The sequence below is a fragment of the Platalea leucorodia genome (assembly GCF_965183815.1).
Source record: "Platalea leucorodia genome assembly, chromosome: 5".
Lineage (NCBI taxonomy): Eukaryota > Metazoa > Chordata > Aves > Pelecaniformes > Threskiornithidae > Platalea > Platalea leucorodia.
The window spans coordinates 17,165,095-17,186,066 of NC_138827.1; the positions used below are offsets into that span (position 1 = coordinate 17,165,095).

Below are 20,972 nucleotides of genomic sequence, written 5' to 3' on the forward strand. Positions count from 1 at the left end.
TCCGGTAGCTTTGCTTTAGAGGCTGTGAGAGCCTAGAGCTTTCCTACCAATGTATTTTTGCATCCAGTCCCAAATGACACTCAATGTGCACCTTCCTTTCTGGAGGAGAAGCCAAAGGGCACCTCTTTTCTATGTCACTCAGTGAGTCACTGCGAGGGAGAGGTAGATCCTTTTTTTGAGGAGCTTGCTCCTTTTCTGTGATGTTCTCCAGCAAACCTTACTGAGCCAGGGTGCCCAAGCAAGGAGAACCATCCATACGTACTACAGCTCTGGAGTGTAGATGTGTCCCTCTTCTGGGATCTTAAAAAGAGGTAATCTATAAATAAAGGGTAGAGTATCTGTAATATTCCGTGTGAATTTGGATTTCTGCATATTTTTTCTGCTAACAAAGCAGAGGCTGTTGAGCTGGCACTGATAGGCTGTGTGGCAAGAGGCTTAGAGGAGCCCTCACCCCTGGGTCACCAGAGCAGAAGACAGGAGGGTACCCAGCCATGCCCCACTCATGACCTGATTTTACAAGGCTCTGGCCACATCCCTGAAGTATGTGTGTGTAATTCCTACTGAGACCTCAAATTCCCATTGCTAGTGCCCAGCTCCTGCCTGCTCGATCCAGATCCCATTGGCTCGTGTCCCATGCTCCTTCCCCAAGTCTTGCTCCATCCTTGCCATGGTTTTGGTTTTTTTTTTCCCTGTATTAAACCTTTTTTCTCTATGACTGAGTAGCTGTGACTCCAAGGGCATGATGGCAATCACCACCTGCTGAAGGATGAGCAGTCCCTGCATGGCCATAAACTGTGACCTGAGGAGCTGCTGCTGCCTGTGTGGTGGAGGGCTCTGTGTCTGTACCTGATCTTTAATTACAGGCTAGGAAGTTTAGCTTATCTAAAAGACAAAAAAATACCCAACAGACTCATACTGCTTGCAGCAGTGCAGGGGGCGAGGTGAGGCATCTCAGCGAGCTCCTTCCCAAATCAAATGATTCTCCAGAAATGTTCTCAGACTAAACAATTATTAATAGCTTCTGAGAGAGTTTCAAATAAACATCCCTCTCCTGCAGAGATAAGGGGAAAGTTACATGCAATTGCTTTGAATCTAATCCTTTGGCTGTTAATGTTAAATAAATTTAAAACGGCCATAAGGGTAGGAACCCCTTAGAGGTCACATCTGCTTATTTGTTTGATTGCAGTAGGTGTCTCCTTAGACTGAAATCCAGCACAGCCCTGTGCTGCTCCTGCAAACTGAATGCCAAAGCGCTGGTGAAGCAGCACACGTCTCATACATAAATGATAAGCAATAGAGATTTTGCAAAAGGAGAATGAGGTTTGAATGGAGCTAGTGAGCAAGAGGGAGGAAAATGGAAGAAATAAGTCTGGGTGGCGGGAGCTTGGGGCAACAGGGAGGAGGCAGCCACGGGCAGGAACAGAGCCACGGGGAGCTGGAGGCACTCCACGCACGGTGTACAAACCAGGAGGGCAATTTTGAGCAAGGTGCAAGTGCCAGCTGTGTTTTTTCCCCTGTATTAAAGCAATGATTAATCTTACATTTTAGACATTTTTCTTTTTAGCCCTTTCTCAGACTATTTAGAGAAAGGCAGATCTCTGGAGCGATAGCGTATGGCCCTTGGCAAGGTCGAGTTGATTGCGGCGGAGTGTTTGTCAGTCCCAGCTCGAGAGCAGCTGTGAGCACCCGGGCAGGGTCCCGGCCGCCGCAGGGGGGTCGGGCAGGGGAGCGGGGGGAGCAGAGCCCACCGCCAGCAGTGAAATCACCTTCTTCTGGTCTGCTTTTGTGTCCCGAACAGGCTACTATGTCCGCAAAGTGGTGAACATCTCCTTTGGCCTCCTGATTGCTTATCTCAGCATCCCAGTTGTCCTAAACCTGCTCAACTCCAGACAAGTCATGAACACCTCGTTCAACCCTCTCAGAATAGTGAACACCTATGGAGCTTTCGGGAGGTACATGTATTTTAATGGCACATTGTATAGCTCTGCTCCTCTGTTCAGTATAGTCTGATAGCCAGTCTGTGTGTCTTAAACCTAAACAGAAATCCTAGAAATCCTTCCAGTAGCCAGGAGACTTGGAATATTTGTTTATGAGAAAGAAGGAGAAAAGAAGCAGGTTTCTTACCCAATGAATTATAATTTATTTTCTTTGAGCCACTTTTAGTTAGCTCATTATATTGGTGTAGCAAATGTACTAGCAGGATGAAAATATTCATAAAAGAGTTCATCCAGTGGATAGTCTTCACCATCACCAGCCTGCTATATTTATGGTGCACTTCTCTTCCCCTGCGCGCATTTGCTCTTCCTCATGTAAATATTCACATAAGCTATTGGGTAGCAGATTTTAGGCCAACAAAAGGAAGTGCTTTTTTCCAATGAGTGACTTGGGGAATTCATTGCTACAGGAAACTGTGGAGACGAAAATATAAATGGCCTCAAAAAAGAACAAGACAGATTGAGAGGACAGACCCAGCAGCAGTCTGGCTGCTGCCTTCAGCTCAGGAAATCCCGCTTTCGGCTGCAAGGTGGGACTGGACAAGGGAAGCATCTCCAGCTGCGTTTCTAACCAGGCTGTTTTTTAAGCATCTGAGTCTGGATTTTCTGGGGACAGGTCACCAGGCTTAGGTGAGCCACGGTTGGGCTCACTGTAACCGTTCTTGTGTGCTGTCCCTCCCAGCTTCTTCCAACTGAGAAAATGCTGAAAAACAGAGCTTCATCAGAACAGCTTGCCCCAGGGGCAACAACAGGGCCAGTCTCCTCTGCGTGGACCTCTGGCTTTGCCACTGCCTCACCATGGTGGCCATGGGGTGTTCCCTGGTCTGAGCTAAGGGGTGGGATGGGCAGCTCTTGCGTTAGTGGGCTCTGGACAAAGTCCCACAGGGGAAGCAAACAGTAATTAAATAGGTTTTATAAAAGGTGAAGCAGGTTGGCTGTTGAGCGGGCTGGCTGAGCGGATGGTGAAGGGGAGGAACAGGTCTCACTGTGAGCACTGGAGATGCAGAGGACACCTGGAGCACATCAAATTAATATGATGTTTTCCCCAGTTTTTCAAATAGCAGAAATTTCTGTGGAAAGAAAAAAGTTAGGAAAAAACATGATTAAAAATGTCAATACTAGTTGTGGAAAATGCTGAAGTTTCTTCTTTTTTTGAGAGAGGGAGAAATAACCCCTGAACTTCTTTGAAGGCTGGAGTGGTGAAGCTACGGGAGATTGTTTTCTTTGGGTTGTTGTTCTTTTTCTTCTTCAGTGTATGGTTTCTGTTTCAACAGTTACCAGAACCTAAAGAGCATGTGATGAAATGCTGCTGTAATATGTTTGTAATTCCAGCCTATGTAAACCAATAAAAAGAGGATTGCAGCTTATAATGAATATACGATTATGTGAAACTTGACATATTTTGAATCACACAGTAGGAACATACTTTTATTAGTAATTTGGTGTCCCTGATTTACAGTGTGTTTCTAACCATTGGGCAGCTGGCCACGGCTCATAACTCAGCCCAGCGTATAATATGGAACTTGGCTGGAGAATCCAGAAATCTATTAAATGTAGGTAACAATTATAAGCGGAGACATACAGCATTCCTTGGGTTGTAAGCATCTATCACTGGAAGCCATCAGGGGAGAAGGTGGAGGCTGTGTGTTTCCAAACTTTCAGTTTCTTGGATTGGAGGAGGAGGAACCAAAGTAGTAAGAAATTAAAAGGGTGTTGGGAGCTGGACAACTTTGATAGGCAGAATTACGCAGTTATGTGTTCGTTATGGAAAACAGCTCTCCAGTGTAGGCCAGCGTCACTGACAGGTCATTGAGAACTTGATGATGGTGCTCTCACATGGGCTTTCCGTGGCCTGGAGAGTTTGCTATCCCCACTGCTCTACCACCTTGCTGTGCAGAGAGTCCAGCCAAGCAGCAAAGGGAATACACATGACCTGCCGTAAGGCTGGGGTGCTTTTTAACCAAGTTTCTGTACATCATCTGGGTATGGGGGGCTTTTTTGTTTTCATTTTCTGCTTTTCTTGGCTCAGTTTGCATTGGCTCACACGTTACCTCCTCCTCCTCCTCTTGCTGAGTAATAGCTCCATGAGACCTGTCTTCCAGCTGGGATGGTGAAATGTTTGGGCGCATAGAGACAGCTGTTAATGGTGCCCCAAGAGTCAGCTCCTGGGAGGTGCTCCATATGGGGCCAACCACCTCCCCAAGGCTCAAGCAGTTAACCTGGGCTCATTGTGAGCATGTCCTGCTCTTTGCCATGGCCAGGGTTCGAGCCGGAGCTCAGCACCCTGTGGCCAGTGGCACTGCGGGGAGAACCAGGCTCGCAAAGGGGACGCTGGAGTGGTCCCAGCTGGACGCTGCTCTGCTGATCTGGCAGCTGGAGGTGTCAGGGCCAGACCTTCAAAACGCAGAGGCAGGATTTCTGTGCGCAATGGCCTGTGAAGCTTTCCCTGCAGATATCGCTAGTGGCCATGCCGTTAGGGCAGCCACATGTGCCAGTTACAAGCCTGTATCTTTTGCACGTGGCACGTGCTAAAAACCTGGAGATGGAGCTATGTTTTGTGACAATCTTTCATCTCTGTTTTCTCATATCATCAGGAGCTTGTAGTCAGAGAGCTTTTGTATCATGGGAGTCATCAGAATAACAGAAACAAAGATTTTCTTCAGAAACATGGGACAAAGAGAAGTTGGTGCAGGCTGAAGATGCTCATGTGGGACTTGGGAGACACTCTTTATATTCTCTCAATGTCTTGGACAAGTGTTAGGCTCTAATCTAGAAAGACAGACCCATCAATTTCAGTTGGAATCATCTTTTTGGGCCATAGTCCCGCCTTGGACTGGCACGACTGCAGTGTGATAGGGGGGAGTGTGGGAGGGCATGGAAGTTGAAGTTTTCCATCTACTTTGCTGCTGGAGAGAGAAAAGTCTGCTGGATAGACAGGTTCTCTGTAGCTTGACCCATCAGGATCCAACTGTACCATGAGGCCATTGACTCATGTTGCCATGTTGACTCTCATGAACTAGCATTTTACATGCCTTGAGACAAAAAACAATTTCATGTTGTGTCCCACAGCATTACCAAGGAGAGAACAGAAGTTGTCCTTCAGGGGACATCCAGCCTGGATCCCAATGACCCTGCTGCTGTCTGGGAGGAGTATGACTTCAAATGCAAGCCTGGGGACTTGAAGAGGAGGCCATGCTTTATCACCCCCTACCACTACCGCCTGGACTGGCTTATGTGGTTCGCTGCCTTCCAGGTACGTGCCTTTGGGTGTTCTGAGACTTGGGTGTCCCTTGACCAGGAAAAGCAATTTATATGAATTTATTGTGTGTTGGGCGGCTGGGGGAATATTTGAAGCCCCGGCTAAGTCAGTTATGTTAAAAAAAAAACAGGTTCTATTCCTAAAGGATGTCTGCTACTAGTGTAATGAAACTCTTGGAAATTTTATGTGAAGCTTTTTAATTGTTTCTCAGCAATAACAAGAGTTAAAGACATTGAGAAAGCCCCTGGACTGCACCTGCCTCATGAAGCAGTGGCATGGCGGGGCAGAAGCTGCCTCGCAGGGTGTCTGGGACTCGCCAGGTCTGGCAGAATCCCCAGCTGCCTGCTCCGCGAGCCAGCTTGAACCCACATCCCTGTTGGGGACACCGGCAGTTGCTTCCACTGCCCACCTGCCTACGTATGGATCTAGGGTCCCTCAAAATATTTTCCCCACGTGGTATCAGCAAACAGGTGACAGCCATAAATTAAAAAAGAGAAGAGGGAGGGAAACTTGTACAATTAATTCTTGTGTATATTTTAGCCCATTGTGCAAAATCTTACTCGTGTGAGCATGAGAACTTGGACTGGGTTTTACAAAACTGGGGCTTACAACAGTGGCATGAGGCAAACCCATCTCAGATTATTACAGGCTTTTCTCTTTGTTCCTGTATCCTCTCCCGGCGTATCCTCTTCCCTCGCTGCTCTCCCCCTGCCCCAAACTTCTCTGTTTGCTTTCTTTGTGGTATTTTCATTTAGGCGCCTTTTGGATTCCTCAGCGATGACATAACCATCGCTCTTTGGCTATGGTTTTATATTTACCCCACTAGTTTTTGTGTGCTGGAATTTCATTTAATCTGCATTAGGTATGCTTATCCCTCAGCAAGATGAAGGTTCAAACTCAAGCCAGCAACGGTGCCCAGCATTACATAAAGGTGCAGAAGGTTGAATGGGAGCTGTTGGTTTAAATCTGTCTGTATTTTGGGAGGGCTCCAGCAGTGGAGGAGAAATCCAGCTCACCCAAGCAAGGGTTGTTTCTGAGATGAGAGAAAGGCTGTTTGTTTCCAAGGCAAGAATGTCCCGAAGGCTTTAAAATACAAAGTGATCTCAGGTTTAAAACCAAAGGAGGACAGGAGGACGTAAATACTGATGCATCACAGGCGAGTGCGGGCTGTGCCGGTGCTGGGAGACACCATCACACCCCAGCACCATCTCCCCACAGAGCTGAGCTGGGCGCTGAGTGACCAGGATGTACGGGACAGCCTGGGGAGGAGGAGGAAGAGGAAATAGCAGGGCCTCTTTGCATCTTTATTATTAGTGTTTAATTCACTGAAAGGTTCCCCCAGGTGTTTCTGTTAGCCTGGGCGCAGGGGGCTACTGGAGTGTGTGCCTGCCAAGGTGTCTGTCCACACCAGCTGATTAACAGCAGTTAGTGTCGTGGGTCTCATGCACCGGCAGGAGGAGGGTGCTCGCCTCCCGCTTGGGTGGGAGCGTGCCAGAGGCATGCATCAGCCCTGGAGCATGTCCATCACCTCCCTGCTATGGTGGCACTGGCTGGAAATGGGTCTGTTGGCCCTTCCCGGCCATCCCAGCGTGTGCATCCCGTGCCCACTGCAGTGCTCCTTCCTTCCCTCCTGCTGCTGGGGACTTTCCTGTGGCCCCCCGGATGCGTGCAGGTCTCCATGAAGCAATTTCAGATCCTGCTTAGAAGAGGTATTAACAAAAGGTGCAGAAAGGAGAAAAAAAAACCTTCTGAAAAGTAGGGATGACTCTTGTTGAAAACAATAGGGAGGCAGGTAGCCTAGGCACAGCAGCAAGCATTTTCAAAGCTGGATGTTCAGGCATTTAATACCTGCTTAAGCATGAAAGTAAATCCTATTTGGAGTGGCCAAATGTTTGTTTGAAAACTGTGAGGTGTATATTTGGTGCCAGCTGTCATCCCTGGGAAAGCTGGCTATCCTGCTGTCGTCCCCGCGCTGCCACAGCCAGGAGAAGTTGCCGTCATTTACGTGTTGTTTAGAATTGAGTCACACAGAGCTGCAGAAAAGATGAGAAACCCGAAGTCAAAACCCCAGAAGAAATTTGTGAAGCCAGGCAAGTTTTGCAAACCCCATACAGTAGTTTACAGAGTCCATAAAACCAAGTTACTTCAGCCTCTGGATTAGATTTAATTTGTTTTTAAAAGTTCTGAATTTTTTCTACGCCACTGCTCACCGTCTGCCCCATCGCTTCACGAGCAGGCGGTCGCAGGGCTGGTTTTGCAGTTCATTGGTGGTGGCCAGGTAAGGAGCTGACATATCCAGCTCTGACAGGCTGCAGAAAAGCCGGGGACTTGGGGGGAAGATATTTACCATCCCTTTGTGCTGCTCGTGACAGGTTCCTCTTTGCACCTCATCACCGCTTGACATATGACGCCTTCCTCCACTCAGGGTTTCCTGCGAAACTTTCCACCTTGGCTATAGCTGCAGGATTCGCTTTGAAGAGCCAGAGCATGGGAGAGCCAGGCCTTTGGCTGGCGCGGGCCGGCGTGGCGGGGGAGCTGCCGGCACGGCCCTGGCGCAGGAACGGGAGGAGCCGCAGTGCTGCTCCACCTCTGAATTGCAATTTATTAGTTGACTGCCTCTTAATTACCGTTCCAGTAGTGCCATAATTATATGTAATGTAACATGGCATTATTTTCCAGGAAACAATTTTCGTGATGTTAATTTTATTATCTAAATATAATATGCCTTTTCACTTGTTTTCTAAATCCCCTCTTTGTTTTGTATGTCTCGACATCCCGAGGGTGCTGTAGCTCTGAATTGAAGCCCTTCATTTAGTTCTGGCAGGGACATAACCCGTCCAGAAACATGCCTGCATTGCTTCTTCCCGTCTGCAGAAGGGGAAAAACTCACACGAACCGGTAGCAGCATGCACAAATCTGTGCAACCCTTTTCAGTTGTTTCTCAGGAACCACCTCGGATGGGATCCCCTTCACTCCATCGCCCAGCTGAAATCCTGGCCACCTGCATGCAAAGTGGGCTGGGGTACTCTCACCAAAAGTAATGTATCTGTCAGTGAGGAACTGACTTTCAGGTGCTTGTTGCTGAAGTTGGTCCCTCCCAATGACCTACCTCCATCGAAGCAATTTAAACCAAGGTCTGAGCCAACTTAATGCATATGCACATTTTTAAGAGGAGCTATTGCTAACTGAAGAGGATGGCACGATGTGCTCATTGCATTTGCAGGTGCCACCAAGCTCTGACCACAACAGAGGACAAGGTCTAAAAGCCCAGCGATCTTGCTGGTTTTGGTCTGAGCAGACAGGAGAGGCGTGCGCGGTGCTGCACGCAGGCAGGACCCGTCACCTGCCCCAGGACAGGATGGAGCAGAGCATCGCGCTCCGGGGGAGCCTCTTGGGCTGAGTGTGCATCACAAGATGAGCACACTTATGAAAAGGCATTGTGAAAAGGCAAACATGATACCATGAGAGGCGAGCAGGCATTCGGCGTGCATGGTGTCACCCTCCCACTACGCTCAGCCGAGCACCCAGTTCGGGAAGGATGTAGCTGCCTGGCAAGGGTGCAGAAGAGGGACCCGCAGAAAGAGCAGAGGTGCGGAAACCTTCTCCCACAGCAGCAGAGCTAACAAATCTGCATGGACATCCCAGTGTCAAAACAGGTTTGGAATAGGTGAAAGCCTACTGCAAAGGGAAAAGCAGCAATCTGTTTTCCATGTCCCTGTGGAGAAGGGAAGAAATAATGGATGAAATGGCAGAATATGATTTCATCTGAGGAAAATTCAGGTTAAGCATTAGGAAAAACTTTCACCCTTTGACACTTTATTGTGTTAGTGCAAAGACATCCTGTTTTATAGAAGCTGGAGACAAATTGTTAAAGCTTTGTCTGTCCTCCAGCTACCGATGGCAACGCACCTGTAATTATTTGACTTCTCATTTATGGTGGGCATTTGTAGAAGGAGCCCAGCCATCACAACCCAGAACTGAGCTATGCTGTGCCGCTGATACAAAAAGCGTTGCAATTTTTGGCAGGCTGTGGGTGGATTCAGCATCATTAATAAACAGCAACCAGAAAACAAAATACTGCTCATAGTTTTGGGGCTTCAAGTTGGTCACTTTTCCCGGTAGCAGGATGTCTTGGACTTTACAAAAGCCAGTTGTTTATCGTACCAAAGATTTGTTCTTCACCAGTCGGCAGCAGTGGAAAGCCTTCAGTGCTCTGAATAAAGAAGAATCAAAGGGAAGGCTTTTCCCCTCTTTACTATGGCATGAAGGTTATTTATTCTATTTGGGGACTGCACTTGGCCAACGTGAAGGCACGCTCTTGGTGCTTACCAAATAATAACTACTCAGAAAATAAGAAAGCTAATGCCATCTTCATATTGTTTTTTAAAGCCCAGTGTCTTGTTGCATTGTACCTTGAAGCTACTTCAAAAGTCTCTGAATGTCAGGACTGGCACAGAAACTGCTCAGACCAATGGCCCGTGTTGCTGCATCCTACAGGGCTCTGCAAATTGTCACCAAACCCGCCGCAGCACAGCATTTGCGATGCACTGAGAAGCAATGTCTGTTTTCCAGATAGGATATGTAAGTTTATAAACTTCAGCTGCCTTCCTAAGAGAAGAGAGAAACTTCAGCAATGGGATTGATGCTCTAAGGATCTCCCCTGGGTGGTAACAGGGAGTCGTGACGGAGACTTCATGTTATCGCACACAAACTGGAAGAGCTGAGAAAAACTAACCCTATTTATAGAGAAGGCAGATTAATATTTTTGTAAAATATTTTATTCAAGCCTCTGTTATCTCGGTCTTCCAGCCAGAAGGTGCTTACAGGAAAAAGCTGCAAGGGAACAGAATGGAGGAGGAGGTATGCGTAATGTAATAAAACCTAAACCTCATGCGCAGTGTACTAAGCACAGCCTTTTACATTTCCTTTCTTCCCCCTTCTAAAAATACAGGCCTCGATTCACTTCCATTTTCCATTGCAGCATTCATACATTTTGGTCCATGTTCAGCATGTAAGAATTCTATTTTCTTCTTTTAACTGTGACTACCTGTCTCCCTGTGAATATGAATAATTTCAAACCCCTAAGCTGCATTTAGACAAACTGCAGGCTGGATCACAGGCAGACTCACCTCCAGTAGTAATATTGTGATGGAAGTGCCCAGAAACCCAAACAAGACCGATAGCCTATCGTTCTGCGGACTGTATAAATAGAGAGTAAGACCTTGTCTATGCAGGGAATGATTATTGTCTACAGTGGCATATTGTATCTCCCTGTCTAGACTCTATTCTGGAACAAAGTGACTTTTCTTTCCAAATACAGAGGTGATACAGGAGCTATGCCAGGTGTGCGATTTCCCCATGTAGGCAAGATCTAAGAGCCAGTTCGCAAAGTCTCACTCCGCCTTTTATTCCTCGGCCCGGACCTGCCACGCTCTGCGCTGCACCGGCCTCCTCCAGGGACCTGCTGCTTTCCCAAGCATTTTCTAATAGGACAGTTTAAGGGATGGCTTTTAGTAAAGCTTGAGAAACTGCCTCTGCTGAAATACTATACGTTGAGCCAGACCTGTGGAGAAACGGCTTGCCTCTTTGGGAAACTAATAGAAAGAAGGGGATGTGGTTATTGGAGATAATGAGAAGTGATGTGACCTGACGTAGCCTTTGACCTTCCTTGGTTAAGTCACTTGGGTAGCAGGATGGTAGCAAATGGCGGTGAGCTGGAATATTATTAAAAAAGCAAAGGATCGCATTAGTTATGCCGTCTTTTCTGTGGGAGATGGGTTATTTCTCCAGCTGATAGCTCAAGTTCCCTAAACAGCAACAGTTAAAGGCGCTCAGCTACAGAAGTGGAAACAGCAGTGTAAACAGCAATGTGAATATTGGGTGAAAACATCCAGGACAGTGGAGTTACCGCTTTACATCCCCAAAGTGGGTAGGCTGTGACGCAAAAAATGCCCCTTACGACATAGCGCGGGAAATGTAAACCTCCCCTACCCCGTGTCATCCACCCTCGCACACCGACGCCGATGTGAAACCATGCAGGGCTCCCGACCATGTGAAATAATAATGCCGGGCTCCCGTGCCAAGTTTCCAGCTGTTTCCACATGTGCATCTCATACTTACCTCCTCCCGTGTGCCTGTGCCAGGACCGAGATTCAATAAAATGCCACACTAATCCGCAGTCCTTTTTCATTAAATGACCAATTAAAGCTAGAGGAAAAGGGTTCTTATTATTATTATTTCAGTTGGGAACATGTTCCCTGTAGTGCCGGGTGGTTTTTATATGTATTTTTTGAGATGATTATATTCTCTTCTACTTTGTTATCTCTGCAGAGTTCCGTTGCTACTGCGTCTGGTTTGCCCCCAGCTCCTTGCTGGTGCCTGACTTAGCGGTGATTTGGTTTTAAATTCTGTAGAGTTATTAAATACTTCTGTATACAAGTTAATGTATTCAAGGTGAAAGCACCATGTTTATACACTGGTAAAGCGTGTAAGTGGAGAGGTCAGAGAATATAAACAGTTGAAGAGAAGTCTCAGGGCAGCGTTGCTCCCGGGAGGTGCTGGTACCCTGGGGCATGCAGCGATGCTTGGCTTCTCATGTTGGGCCACGTGCGGGTGGGGAGAAGGAGCAAACCCCCGTCCCAAAGCAGCGTACGCAGCGAGACTGGCACAGAAAGCCGGGGGAAGCCGCTACCCAAGCACCGGACGGGGCTGAAGCCTGTCAGGAAATAGAAGCTCATGGGGTCTTAACACCTAGACCCCGGTCCTCTTTGTTAGTCCACTGTGTTATACCTAAAACCTGATATTTGGAGGTCTTGAGTGCTGGTACCAGCTGTAAGGACAGTTAAAGATGATCTGGCTTGCCGGAGAGCTGTGTCTGCTGTGTTTCCATGGTTCTGCACGGACTGTCTGTGAACACAGAAAGGCTTCAGCTTTGTGGTGAAGGTAGCGTTGCTTTGGGAACCTTAACCTCTGCCCGAGCTGCCCTTCTCAGGCATTTTAGTTGGGTTGATGATGGTTTTTTTGTGCGTTTAGGTTCCTTAGTTTCTTTCTGTGCTAAAACAGAAAGAAAACTCTTAAAAGATAAAGGAGAGTCATGTCCACATCCCTGGTGGGCTGCGTCTCCCCAGGCATGCTCTGTTCAGGGTCCGACAGTGAGTTGTGCAGCTCGGGGCACGTTTCGGCATGCTCCAACCAGCAACTTGTAGCAGCAGGCTGTGCGGGTCACTGGTTCCCCGGCAATCCCAGCACGGTTATGGTATAGGCCCTGCGTGGCATGAGGGGAGCGGCAGCCCCAGCTTTTGGAGGACAGGAGGCAGGTGTGGGAGTCTCAGCCCCTGCCCGTATCTTGACAGAGGTGCAGCGAAGCAGAGCAGCCTGGGGACCTGCATCGCTGGTGCAGGGTCAGTCCCCAGCTGCCTGTCTTTGTGCTCGGTGAAGATCCAAAACCTAAAGATGAACCTGATACGTGCATGCATGCCCACCTTAAAGCAATGTGTGCATCTGTCCTGGCTTTTTTATTAATCCACTGGGTGGTTCAAGCTCTGACAAGTTTTGCACACTCAGAGCTGGCAAAAGCGGAGCACAATGCCAGGCAAATGCTTCCCATCCTGGCTGTCACAGCTCTGCAAACAGTGTTTGGGTCTGGGTCTCACTGGAGCCACAGACAGAGGAACTGTCACCTTCCCACCCTGTGGTGTGACGCTTCCCTGGACGCAGCCCAGATCTCCTGGACTCTTTTTTTCCCTCCCTTTGCCACCATATCACTTTACAGAGTAATGAGTTAAACAGCGGAGTCGTTAGTGCAGCTCGGCTCCTGCGTGCTCCCAGCATCGGCAGTGTGCGATATCTAAGCCTTCGTGCTGGGAGGAGTAGGGGGGGCTGCACCGGGTGGAAATTTCTCACCGCAGACTTTGCTGGGGCCAGACATGTTGTAAATTTTAAAAGAAAAACACTTTACAAACCAGAAGTCCCAACTCTCGTGCACATGGAGCTGCTAATTAACAATTTGGAGACCATGTGAGCCAGGGAGCTGATTCCACCATTACAGAGCCTCATGGTTTTGAATCAGGCTTTGAAGATTTGGGATCCTCCATAAAGCTCTAGCTCTGGGAGTCTGGTGATTTCTGTTTCTGTTCTTCTCCAGCTTCTCCCTAACTTGCACACAGGAACTCTCACACCTCCCAGGCCCTCCTAGAAATAGCACTTAAAATCATACAGAGGACTTTAAAAAGGGGTCTCCAGGGAAGCACAGGATGCTGAAGGTCTGACTTGTGATATCTGATTGTCTGCAATTGCTGTCCCACCTCTCGGGAGGTCCCTGCTCACAGCCAAGGATGCCCGAGGCTGCAGGTCCCAATGTGGCACCCACCCTCCCAGAGCCTGGCCTGAGCCAAGCATCTCTGGCATCACCGAGCCGTTGAGGGGCACAGAGTCGCTCGGCATGGCTGGGAGTCTTGGCACAAGTCGTCCCGTGAAACTCAATGCGGTCAAGCCCTTGGCAGGGATGCTGCTGGCTTTTCCTGCAGCCCTGGCTGTCCTGGCAGGGTTATTGTGAGACTTGCAAGGTTTGTGTTTAATGTCTCATGTGCCGCAAAGCTTCAGGGCTCACTGCAGCTCCCCTCCCAGATGGCTGCAGCAGAGCCATGGTGGCCTCAGTCCCGCGGGGGCTGAGGTTGCTCTGTCCCACCTTGAGAGCTGCCACCACCTCCTCTGTGCCAGGAAGGGGACGAGGAGATGGGAGACAGGGGATGGCACAGGGAGTCGGTAGAGAAAGGAGTGCACCAGAGGTTAAATGGGGCTTTGGGGAGGGCAGAGCATGGCACGGGGCTGGCGGTGGGAAACATCCCTGGATCCACCACCCATCCGTGTTGGTGGTGCAGCCAGGACAGCAGATGGAATGAGCCTCGCAGTGAGGGAGGATGGAAGCGGGTGGATGGGGAGAGTAATCTTTTTTAAAAAGTTGTTGGCTTAAATATCTGTGGTTTTCCTCTAAACTGTGATGAGCATGGGTCAGAAACCCTGCAAGGTAGATCTGCTGCTTGATAGGCCTTTCCATCAGTGTTTGGTGTTTTCCATCTCATTTCTCTCCTCTGTTTCCCTTAGCAACGGAAATAACAAACTTTACCATTAGAAAAGATTTGCAGAGTAACTTTGCCTTGATGTTCTGCATTAGTCACAGTCCTGCAGGTACAGCTGCCGGGTTTCGCTTTCCCACAGTGTCCCCTACTGCTTGCATTAAAAAATCCATTTAGGTACACATTAAAAAAGGAGGGGAAAAAAAAAACTTAATGGAAGTATAAGGCACAGAAAATCACCAGAAGGGGAAATGTTTTTATGGAGCCTCAGCAAGAATCCCGGCGAAGAGCACGAGATGCATGGATTCCTGGAGGGAGGTAAATGCAGAGTCAAGTTCTGCCGCTGCAGCTTGGACTGTGGCTCCCGTGAGCTGGTCTGCTCCCTTTCAGTGGCTGCATGATGAAGGGTATGGCACAGGCGCGGGACGTAAAGAGGACAGATCAGCTGCAAGGAAATAAAGAAGATGCAAGAGAAAGGAATCAGGAATAGAGAAGTCACTTGTGCTTTCTCTCTGATAACACAACAAGGGATAGCAACCTATTCTAAAATGATGGATGGATCATCATTTCAAAATGTGCCATTACTGTTCCTCTGTGGAGGTTGCTGCTGAAAGAAATGATTAAAATCAAGTGTTCGGGGGGCAGAATAGGCAAGAACACCTCTAGCTATGATAGATACATGTAAAGTCAAAAAGAGATTTGTGATCCAAGGTGGAGGAGGAGCCGTAGCTGATGGGCGTTGGGGAGAACCAGGGGTGGTGGGTGTCCCGTCCCCAGGGAAAGGCTGTGTGTGTGTGCTACATATCTCCTGGACTGGTGAGGCGCTGGGCTTTCCTGGTAGCACCAGTCGTAGGCTTCTCCCTGGCATTGAGACATAGCAGTGCAGTGGGCTCGGCAGGGATGCAGGGCTGGCAGAAATGCCCCCTCAGGCATCACGCCTTGAGCAGAGGTCACTGTCTGGGCTGGGTGAAGGTGGAGATGCATCCCTGACCGTTGTCTAGTCTCTGATCATCAGCTCAGCTGTGGCTGCTGGCTGAGGGCATGCTCTTCACCCCACTTAGCTGTGATGTGAACGTCTTTGGGGATGCTTGAGAGGGAGGATGCTACTTTGCAGTTGGGGCAGGCTGGCAGAGTGCATGTAGCCATCCCAGCTCAGCTAACGAACAACTCATTAAACCTTTGCGATTTGCATACCCTCAGTTGTGTCCATACCCTTGGGAATGATTTCCAGATGAACCAAGCTCAGCGAAGCGCTCTCTGCTCCCAGCAGATGCTGGAGGGTCTCTGTCTGGACCTCAAGGTGTTGGATCCCATGGGATCTGTTCCCTGCAACACCAGGAAATACATCATTTGCTACCCGAATTGGTTTTAATCCCTCCCCAGAGACCACGCAGAAGTCTTTAATGCTAATAATGTTACATGGCAAAGCCCGGCAGTGCCTAACATTTGTATTTCTTATTCCTTCCCCAAGACCTATGAGCAGAATGAATGGATAATCCATTTGGCTGGGAAGCTGCTGGCCCAGGAAGAGGCAACCTTGTCCTTGATGGCAACGAACCCATTTGCGGGCAGAGCACCCCCACGGTAAGCTTTGAGTTTTGCTGAGGGAGCTGGAAGTACCCAGGTTCCGTGTTGTTCCTATCTTGGATGTGCAAACGTGGTTTCTGCTGATGGATTGGGTTTTGTGTTTGATGGTACCCAGGTGGTCTTTAAATAGGGTGGGTTTAATATGAGGACACCATGAAGAGCTGGTGTTTAATGCCTTCCTGGTGGGGACATAAGGACCCTTTGATTGAGCCCATTCCCAGGCACGTCAATGAAGGGCTCAGCATTGCTTCTCTTGGACAGCAATCGTGACCACTGAAGTGGTTTCCTGCCCGTCAGCTTTAGATTTTTTGCCATGATCACTTTGTGAGCTCAGATCAAAACCACCATTTCTACTGGCCTACTGAGGTATTTCAAAGACAAAACAGTCCTGCAAAAATGATTGTTTTTGTGGACACTTGTCTTGGAAGTGTTTGCATTTTCAATGAAGAGACAAAACAAACATCAGCAAGTGAAAGGCACAGATGAAGACTTCTACAAAAGGAAATTTTTCACAAAAGTGTCTATTTTGTTGATGAAGTTATTTTTAGCTGAGAAAACATTTTAAGGGAATTTTGGATCAACTCAAGTAATATTATGCTCTTGCTAATATTTTCCATTTGAGGCTCTTACGATGCACTGCAAACAAGGATGAAGGTTCACAGCACCATGTGAAATGAACTTCCTCTTCAACCCAGCTGATGTTTTTCAGCTTTAGCACAGTACAACCCCCAAACCTTCTGAGGAGAGACTCCTTTTCTAGCTAAGACACTAAGAACTTCCACCTTTTACCAAAGCGCTTCCTCTGAGATGGTTTACACATCCCAAGATGGTATAAATGTATAAACCCAAGATGGTTTATACGCTGAGCTGAATGTATGTCTGTATATAGTCTGCAAAAAAACAGAGCAAAAGCACAGCTTGGAATACAACCACTGAGTGAGTTTCCCACCATCGTATTTGAGTATTTCTAATAACCACATTTCTGGGGTTCCCCAGGCATCTAGCCCTGTCTCGTAGTGCACCTTATCAGAGCATCGGTACAGGTTGATGGGACATAATCCCTCCAAGTACAGGAGCCAAGACTGCTGTAAGAACAATTATTTGGGGGTTTTTGCACATATTCTCATTTGACAACCCATTTTCCCATCCATGCAGCATCACAAAGTGAACCAGCGGGCGCTCCCGGTGCGCGGGGCAGGATCCTGCCCATAGACCAGAGACTCAGAGCCACACCGGAGTTCCCATAAACGATGGTTTATAGCTCAGGGTGCATTATAGGGTGGTGTCACCGTTTGTTGGGTTACACAAGCAGCAGATCTGTTACACACAGATAATTACACTTTGGCTCCGGTCCAGGAGGGCTCTCGGGGACCTCTATTAATTATTGCTACAAAAGGCATGCTGGGCTAGACCAGCACAGCCCTTGCCACAGACAGGTACAGCTTTAATAATGCGTATGGAGGGGTTTTAGCTCTGATTAGCTGTGCTAGGGTTGGCTTTCCACGCTAGGAGCAGTGCGCTGATGTTGTGCTATCAGCTGGTATGGCTCGGTGATGTTGAGAGGAGCACGCCATTGTGCATGAAACCTCCTTGCTATGGGTTGTGTTCCCATTTTGGTGATGTTTTCTCTTTGTTTTTATGGACCTTTGTTTGACTGCATGTGCATTTATCAGCCAAAGTAGGGTCTGTGGCTTGTGACAGCGAGCGGCACCTCCCCACTGCTCCCTGCCACCTCCTTTTTGGGGGCTGCTCAGAAGACCCCATGGAGGTGGCACCTTTAGGATGGCCAGGGAGGGGGCACGGTGCAGCCCCAGCGCCTGCATAACCACTCACATGGCAAAGGCGGTGGGCACCTCATTAGGATGCTAATGAACACCGGAGCTCACTGCAGGCAGAAATTCAGCCCAGTGAGAGGGCTCACCCACCGAGATCTGGCAGGAGCTTGTCGGGGAGATGGTGTTGGGGCATCATTTGCAGGGCTGAGCTGGAAGAGCGACCAGAGAACCTGCATTGCATCGGCTCCATCTCAGATGGCTTTACCAACCGAGTCTCACAAAACTTTGCTTATGTCCCTGCGGCTCAGTGCCATAAATTCACCGAGCGGCGTTCATTGTGGGGCATTCCCTTGCATTGCTTTTTTCTAATTAAAAAAAAAAAAAGCTAGAAGAAAGTCAGTCAGTCCTGAGTACTGGCTGACCCCAGGGGTTTTTAGCAGAACCTGGGACCTTTAGACACCAAGTCACCAGTTTGAATTAGGTGTCCCCTGGTGCCAGCAGCCAGAAGCAATGACCATCTGGTGGCTGCTGGCAATAAACGGCTCTCACAGTTCACAGAGTGACAGAAGCATTTGATAATCCCAGAGCTGTTTATTACCATGTGTCCCCCAGTGCCATAAACGTTGCTCCTGGTACTCGCCGCGACTGAGGCTGAAAACAAGACATCGTAACAGATTAAAAATCAAGAAGATTTATATCACGTCTTGCCTTCCAAGACTTTGCCATAGATGGGCTGCATCTCTTCTATGCTTTCTGGCATCAGTGGTGTTAAAAAAAATTAAAATAAAGTAGGTGAACACAGGAACTCATTTTAAAATGAAACTAATGAAGTGGGATGTGGCTGGGATAACACTACGTTGCTCCAGGTGGTGAATATTTTTTTTTATTTTATTCTGTAACAGGTGAGGAAGCGAAATGTTCAGGAATTTAAAGCAAAACCAAAACCAAATCTTTATCTTTGTTAGTTTTTACAGGATAATGATTGCAGAGTGTACAGAGGAATACAAGCAGGTCCAATAAGTAATTACACAGCAGCATGGGATGCTGTGTTGAACACACGGTGCTATAGATCTTGTTGAACAGGGTCTTGATTCATGCGTTACCTTGGTTTAACCAAAGCACAGACTCTGTTTTCACTCTTTAGCAGCTAGTTTATAGTAGGAAAAGATCAGGATCCAGCACTGGTTTTATGTGTCAGCTGCTTTTGCTCTGGCATTAGCTTTCCTTTAAAAGTTTTTCATGGGTCTAGTGTATTTTTGGGTGGCGTAAAATAAAAATAACAATTTAGAAATGCTCATTTTGGCTCAGACCAAAATTCAACACCCCATTTCACTCTGGGTCCCGGATTGCGGGTCACGTTTCGGGTTTTAGCAAGCCAAATCCAAACACCTGGGACATTGGCACCACCCAGATTTTTACCCAGGTGTGAAGGTGAGGGCTGGGGGCATGGGTGGGTGTTCACGCTGGGGTGGCGGGGTCAGGGTTGGATCCTACACTGGGCTCTCACGTCAGTCACCGATTCCTGTTGCTATTTACATTTCTTTGGTTACTGCTTGTTTGCTGTTAGCGCTTTGCCTGTGTAAGGAAACTGAAGTGATCATTTGCCTTTTTTTTTTTTTTCAGTTTTTTGTGCCGCATCCCAGTTCTGCTGGGTTTACATTCGTGGCGCTTGCGGCTGGCATGGGCACAGTGGCTCCATCAGCTGCTTTTCACCCAGCATTACTTCTGCTGAGGCGGGCTCACCTGCTTGGTTTTTGGTTTTTTTCCTTTAAATTTCAAAAACGCCATTTCTGTGTTTAATTTTAAACATCCCCTTGTTGCACATTGAAGCTCCCAGCAGGGCTGGCGAGCCCTCGGCACCCACGGCACGGCCCCAGGTGCGTTCCCATGGGAGAACCATGGCCAGAACCTGGGTGATTGATCTGTGCTCTCCGATCTGGGTGCAAGAAGTGTAAGAAGAGGCAGTTAGCAGGATACCTACTTTTTTAAATTTAGACCCCTTAGCAGTCTTTAACTGAGCGCTGGATGTGGGCATCCTCAGCACTGCCAGCCACTTACAGCCAGCAATTGCCTTTTTGTTATAATTTCATTTTAGTTGTGAACAAAAGCCTTAAATTTGAGCCTTAGTGGTAACACCTGGAAAGAAAAAAATAATTCAGGGTGGCTGTAGCTCCGACGGTTTCCGAAGGGCATCCCTGCGCCCTCACCCATGAGCCAGAGCCCGCCTGTGGCTGCTGCAAGCCTTTAACACACCTTCGCTCCCACCTTCCAGCTAAGGATTGTGCCCAGCACGGCCCAGCTCCCTTCGGTAGCCGGGTGGAAAAAAAGCTAATTTTCCTACCATATTCCCCTCCGCCTCCACTCTAAAGGGAATTTTGAGACTTAATTATTTTCATTCCCTGCTAGACTAAATAATTAGGGGAAGGGACTGTTTTCCTTAAGAACATTACGCTCCATACTCCATGGAGTTTATTCTGTTAATGGAAACTCTACACCTTAAATAGCCAAGGGACTTTCAAAATGAGTTAATGCCTTCGAAATGAAATTTCTGAGACCAAAGTTTGTAGGTTTCTTTACAACTCTAGAAATTATAGTATTTTTTCAAGTGTGATAAACTTAAAATGAGAAACAGGTGACTGATTAAAAATGAGGGTATTGTTGAGCGCCCAGCCTAGCTGAGTGTGAAGCTTTACTTCAAGCACAGTGATGTTTGTGGAATGTGGATTTACAAAATATTATTGTGCAGCGGATAGTTCATAAAACACCAGCCATCATAAATCTGAACGGTAGGGCTTTGGCTGAGAAATTAATAAGTGTTTAACACACCGTCATGGAAACAGACTGCAACAATGAAAGAAAACAAAAATCAGATTTTGCCTACAGAATGAGGAAAAAAAATCAGGTTTTTTTTTTGACTGAAGTGTTCGGTGTCTCTGATATTAAATCATGTTCACTTAAGGACTTTTATTCCAATTATAGTAGCACTTTGTTGAAAAAGCCCCAACATGTAGCTGAAGACCTGGATTTGTAGCGGTGGTGTTATTTATGGAGGCAGCGCTTCCCATTTGATGCTACCTGGCTGCAGGAACACAAGAAGAATATAGCATTTGGTATTTTTTTTTAATTTGCTTGCCCATTTATTTCCCATTTGTGTCACAGCTACTGGGCTTTATACCTGGGGGCGTGTTGGACTGGATTTTCCGGCCGTGTAAGTCACCATGGACCGTGGCAGAAGGTGTAGGTGCTTTCCCATGGGACCTGCGGAGATGTACAGCCCAAGCCA

General features: G+C 47.8%; 1 protein-coding gene across 1 annotated transcript in view; it reads left to right on the forward strand.

Annotated features, from left to right (window-relative positions):
- The window catches only part of LMF1 (lipase maturation factor 1), a gene marked incomplete at its 5' end in the record, with an annotated part of 205,678 nt that overhangs the window by 177,733 nt on the left and 6,973 nt on the right, over nucleotides 1-20,972 (forward strand). Inside the window, 3 exons of the mRNA XM_082312524.1 lie at nucleotides 1,799-1,952; nucleotides 5,064-5,247; nucleotides 15,799-15,911. Coding sequence (XP_082168650.1) covers nucleotides 1,799-1,952; nucleotides 5,064-5,247; nucleotides 15,799-15,911 — 451 coding nt within the window. The remainder of the gene's footprint in view (nucleotides 1-1,798; nucleotides 1,953-5,063; nucleotides 5,248-15,798; nucleotides 15,912-20,972) is intronic.